The 6,000-nt window shown below is 30.1% G+C and overlaps 1 protein-coding gene across 5 annotated transcripts in view; it reads left to right on the forward strand.

Annotated features, from left to right (window-relative positions):
* The window catches only part of LOC124371993 (actin-related protein 2-B), a 40,304-nt gene extending 38,816 nt beyond the window's left edge, over nucleotides 1-1,488 (forward strand). For all 5 annotated transcript variants that reach the window (XM_046830363.1, XM_046830362.1, XM_046830366.1 and 2 more), the window contains one exon: nucleotides 245-1,488. In XM_046830363.1, coding sequence (XP_046686319.1) covers nucleotides 245-415 — 171 coding nt within the window. In that variant the 3' untranslated portion in view covers nucleotides 416-1,488. The remainder of the gene's footprint in view (nucleotides 1-244) is intronic.
* Nucleotides 1,489-6,000: the final 4,512 nt, after the last annotated feature.

A 6,000-nucleotide genomic window follows, 5' to 3' on the forward strand; every position in this document is an offset into this window, starting at 1 on the left:
AACAAAGTAGAAAACAAAAATAGTCACAAATAAAGAAACAAAAGATTTAGTTTATTTATACAAGTTTTGAGAAATCAGCTATTAGTTTTACGTAAAAAACACTAATGACGACTAGTGTACCGCAAAACGTTACAAATATCAAGGCAACAATTTATTGGCTGGTAAATAGCTTTTCCCAGTTCTTTATCTCAATCAATTAAAATTCTTGTACCTTATTTTAAAGGCTCTGGTATTGTGTTAACAGAAGCTGAAGATCAGGATAGAAGATCCTCCAAGGCGGAAGGACATGGTGTTCATCGGTGGGGCTGTCCTGGCCGAGGTGATGAAGGACAAACCCAACTTCTGGATCACCAACCAGGAGTACCAGGAAGAGGGCAAGAATGTGCTCAACAAACTCGGTCCACGTTCTGGTTAAATATCCTACCTCAAAAACGTTTTGTTTTGATATAAGTTAATATGTATATTTTTAAATATTTAAATTTTTTGTAAGACTTTGCATTTACTTAAGAGTTTTCAAAGTTTTTATACTGTTAAATAGGTTTATACTATAAAAGTCATTTAATATAAGATTGATTCACTATGAGTTTAGCGAAATCGAACGTTTTTCATTTTACCTGCTTTAAGACTTGCATTTCTATAGAAGCAGCATGATTATTGAGATGAAATGTATCAAGATAAATAATGGAAACGTGGTTGATAACAATTAGTTTTAAAAACCGTTTCAATATAGTCTTTCTCTATCTTCGTATTATAAATGAGTACAACTGTGAATATGATAAAAAATGGGTAGAAAAATTAAATACAAGTGATATTTCTCTATTAATCATTGTATAAATGACTTAAAGTGTACATAATATATAGTGGGTAGAAAAAGTAACAGATAAATTAATGATGGAATTCGAAGTCCAGCTTTGCAACAATGAAAGTTAGGGATCTCGTGATAAATATTTTCAAAACAGATTAAACATATTAAATAAGTTAAGGTGTTAATTTCGGTTAACATCAGCCCTAACACTTGGCTTTCTTTGCCATATTGATGAGATTAGCAACAATTTTATTGACTGACAGATAAATTGACAGAAAATTCACCCACTAGTTTAATATAAAAATTCAACTACCAAATAAGACTAACAAGAGTTTTGAGGTTAGGAAAAGAGGATTTTGGTGCAAATGTTTTTTTTATAGATAATCCTCAAATAATGACACAAATTGTTAAAACTATTTTTCAACAGTTTATATTTAGTTTATTGCCTTTGTTTGTCTAGATATAAATATTTATTGTGATTTATTATCAAAAAGTGTATTTATAAGTAAAGTTATATTCCACACACAGATAAGTATTATCATAATTATTATTTTGTATAAGTTATCATTTAGTTTTATTTATAAATCTTTATTATTATTGTGAAATAAAATTAGCTCATTTTTTTAAAGATTGTAAAATATTACAATGTTTAGGAATAAATTGTGAGATATCCTGTTTGTATATTTATTTGTTTTTATTGATCCCAATTCTTATATTATTTATAATTAATGGTTTTTTTACTAATTACACTGACTCTGACAAAGGCATGGTGTTATTGATCTTGTAAGTGCCTCTTATTCAAGCAAATCATTAAATGGTTCATCACTTCAAAATATTGTAATGAAATGATTTGTTCAACCCTTTGATTACAGAGTGTCATTGTCTAAAGTCAAAAATGTTCTTTATTTATATACAAGTACAGAGATGCTGTGAAAAGGCAATTAAAATTAATTATAACTTTTATAAAATAGTGGTGATTCCATGACATTAAAGTGTATGATGTGTCTGTTTATGTAAAACTTTGTGGTATAAATTCCTCAATTTTATTACTTTTTTTACAAATTGGAAAGAAAAATACGTCTATTAACTTGTTCGCGAGTGTGTACTCATATGATGTCACCATGGTTATAAGAGTGAGCCATATTCTAACCTCAAAGGAACAGATTTTATTGTCATTATTACTAGTCATAACAAAGACTCTATTTCCATATTAGACATTCCTTTGGGTTACAGTTTTAGACAAACTATTACAGGCATCAACCCCCTAACAGCCCTGACAGTGGAGGCATACAGACAACATTTTTATTAGTCTTTCACATAACAAATTAGCCTTTTATTTAGCAGTTTCTTAGAAGGAAGTACGCTTAACCTAAAACAATAAAACTGATCATTGACAACTCAAAAACACTGCAACATGAAAATTGGAATAAAGTATTCAATGAAAGAGATGTTGAAAGTCAAATCAATATCTTTATATAGATAAAATTGGTTTATCAAAAAGGTAGAAATCAACAGATGAGAACTTCGAGATAATTTTATTTTACATATCAATTGCCCTCCAGAATTAATAGTTATAAACTAAGTTTGAACATAAAACTTATTGCTGCAGTAAAATTTTACTGTCTCATGGTCTTGATTGTTACTGTGGCCAACTCTTTGAGGGCAACCTTGAAAATCACCAATACTATTTTGTTATTATTTATTTATATTTTTTCCTGAAATTGAGGTAAACAAAACATGTTCACAAACTTCGAGTAAGATATTATTTAAATGACTGCGATATTTCTTTACTTTTATTGTGGACTTAAAAGTTTTTGTGAATATTTGAATAAAATACGTTATAGAACAAATTAAATGTGTTATTTCATAACCTCAGATACCAAAAGGTTGAAAGTTTTCATTATTGTATTTTATAATTAGGTCAACTATAAAACACGTTTTGACAAGGTTTTAATTTTATATACCTCTTACACAATTTTAGTTCAAACAATAACGGAAAAGTGTAACAGTAGCAGCGAGTAAAATTTAGTCACTTTTAAGAATTATAATATTTCTAAATGGTAAAATCAGCAATCTAGAGGTTTTGTTAGTTTAAGAAGTTGGTATTCATCAACAACACAATTTTGAAGGAAACAGGATTTTTCCAGACATTTGCCATCGTTTAGTGAAACAAGAAATCAGTAACACTACGTTTCGAGATCTGCAATCTGATCTCTTCTTCTAGTACAGTAAATCTGTCAAAAAAAAAGGTCTGTATTTGGGGCGACTTACCTAAGAGCTGTTTTTTGCGGAAATGGATAGAAAGGTATCCCAAAAGCTTAACTCCAAAAACTCGGGATGGTTTGTCAAGACGATTTTGAGAAAACTCAAAAAGTTTTTGGATTTGAAATATCTCGGAAATGGTTGGTTTTTTCGGAAAATTGTTGACAAAAACTTTTGGGGGCAATATTATCTACAACTTTTCTCATTGGGTCGATATGCTGCGATGAAAAGTACAATTAATAGATGGCGCTAAAGTACCTAAAAAGCGTTTTTTTTATTTTTGACAGAGAAAAAATTTTTTTAACGCACAACTGTCAATGAGAAAGTTGTTCATCTCAAAAAGACCTATAAAATTGATACATAAATTTTTATTTTCCAACTTACCGTTTAGAAGTTATAGCGTGACAAACCTGTCACGCCGTAGATTTCCCATTGCTTCCGACGAGGGCGATGTTAGTTCGGGTACATAATAAATCATTACTCTAAACTGAACAAATAATCTTTTTGTGAGTAGTGAATTGTTATTATAAATTAATATTTATTAATATTATTATAAAAAATATATAATCCTGTGTGAATCAGTAAAAGACAGTATTTAATTTATTGCACATTGCTACTATTATTATTTTTATTTATTAGTATTATTAATATTTTTGTTATTCCTTTTTAATCTTCATGTATTATTTTTAAAAAATTTTTGATTATACTCTTTCAATATCATGCAAAAATTTTTGTCTTATTGGAAAGTTTAATTGTTTAAACACTTTATTAAAAAATATAACATAATTTCATATATACAAAAAAAATTTGTTATTAAATAAATAAGAACATTTTACTTGCAACAAAACACAATTTCCGCTTTATTAAATGTAAATTAAATTGCTATAAAATGTTAAGTGCAACCTTTGAAAATAGACGATCTTGAATAAAACTTTCATAAATATAATACATCATTTTTAAAGAATAAAATTGTGAATAAATCGTTACTAATTATATTCAGCAGCAATTTTTTATAAACATTCCATTTCAGCAAGAGATTTTACAGAACTACTACTTTATCTCTGTGTTTCATTGATAACAATTAATGAAATAACATGTAAAAAAGAAATTGCTATGAATAAAAATTTAGTGAACACTAAATTTGCAAGAATAATTTACACTCAAGGCGCTCTTCAAAAAGTACTGCAAATGGAAATGCAATATTACCTTTCCAACTCTTTGGATTTTCGTCGTGCAGCTGCCTCAGCTGATCGTGTATCACTATATGCTTTGTAGCATTTGGGGTGTGCGTTGATGATTGAGTTATCTTTTAAAAAATTCTGCATCTCAACATCCGTTCGAATTGTCGATGCCTCAAGCAACGATTTTCGACCTATCGGTCCGACAGGGGGCACATTATTCGCAACACTTTTTTGCACTTGAAACAAACAGACATTTTTAGATCGTAAATATTGGAGTTTTCAATTCGACGTACGAGTTTTGACTAACCAGGTATGCATAGGCACAAAGGCCCCCTTTGCAGGCAGGTGTGCAAAGGTGGCGAAACAAAACCGGTTTACACATGCTGACATTGCTCTCGTCGGAAGCAATGGGAAATCTACGGCGTGACAGGTTTGTCACGATATAACTTCTAAACAGTAAGTCGGAAAATAAAAATTTATGTATCAATTTTATAGGTTTTTCTGAGATGAACAACTTTCTCATTGACAGTTGTGCGTTAAAAAAATTTTTTCTCTGTCAAAAATATAAAAAAAACCGTTTTTTTGGTACTTTAGCGCCATCTATTAATTGTACTTTTCATCGCAGCATATCTACCCAATGAGAAAAGTTGTAGATAATATTGCCCCCAACATTTTTTGTCCTCAACAATTTTCCGAAAAAACCAACCATACAGATTGACTGTACTATTCAGGTAATTATGTATTAGGTTAGTTCTTTACCTGAAGAAGAGATCAGATTGCAGATCTCGAAACGTGTTACTGATTTCTTGTATCACTGAATGATGGCAAATGTCCGGAAAAATCCTGTTTCCTTCACAATCCTTCCATTGTCAAAAATAACCCTCAAACAAAGAACACAATTTTCTAACAAACGACTAATGCCAGCAATGTGAACTAGTTTAAGACTGAAGGTGTTCAATGTCTCGCCCGAAGCAAGGTCTGTAATATATTTGTGAAGCCCCCGGGTCGCAGATGGACTCGTCATTCCGAAAAATGACTAATCATGAGTCTTGCATTTTACTATATTATGTCAGTTGTTATAGTTAAAGTATCAAAAACAATTAAAACATCTGAACTATGATACATTGTTTGACTATGAGTATACATTCAGTTTAAGTTTACCTTGGATACTTGTATCAAAGGGAGGGGGGGGGGGTAAAAATTCCCCTGGATACGCTTATGACAATCACCATAATACTATAAGCATGTTATCACAGTTTTCATGTAATACACTACAAGAACAAATTGTAAAAATTTACAAAACGTTTTAAACAACTTAAACCAAAGGTTGTTCTTAGTACTTTTTGGTTGTTATCAAACTTTTCTAATAATAAACAAAACTCTTTCATTCTAGTAAATTATAAATTATTTTGCAAATAACCTTTATTTTAGTTACAATGGTGCTACATTTTTCCCTTACCAAAGCGGGTGTTGCTTTTTTAACACGTTGGTTAAAAACTTAGTATCAAGTGTTACATCAGGAACTAAAGATTTAATGATCTGCCGAACCATTAGGAACATCAATAATGGTGAGCAGTTATTCTCTGATCTCCTTTTGAGTTTTGTGAGTCAGTACAAGCTGACAAAAATGCCCTATTGTAATAATAGGAAAAAATTTGCGACACCAAATCAATTATTTCTATATTGTTGTTTTAATTTCAAAATAATTTACTTTATGGACTGTTCCCTTACTTTTACTGGAACCTTCATGCA

Source organism: Homalodisca vitripennis, unplaced genomic scaffold, assembly GCF_021130785.1.
Source record: "Homalodisca vitripennis isolate AUS2020 unplaced genomic scaffold, UT_GWSS_2.1 ScUCBcl_2354;HRSCAF=7027, whole genome shotgun sequence".
Lineage (NCBI taxonomy): Eukaryota > Metazoa > Arthropoda > Insecta > Hemiptera > Cicadellidae > Homalodisca > Homalodisca vitripennis.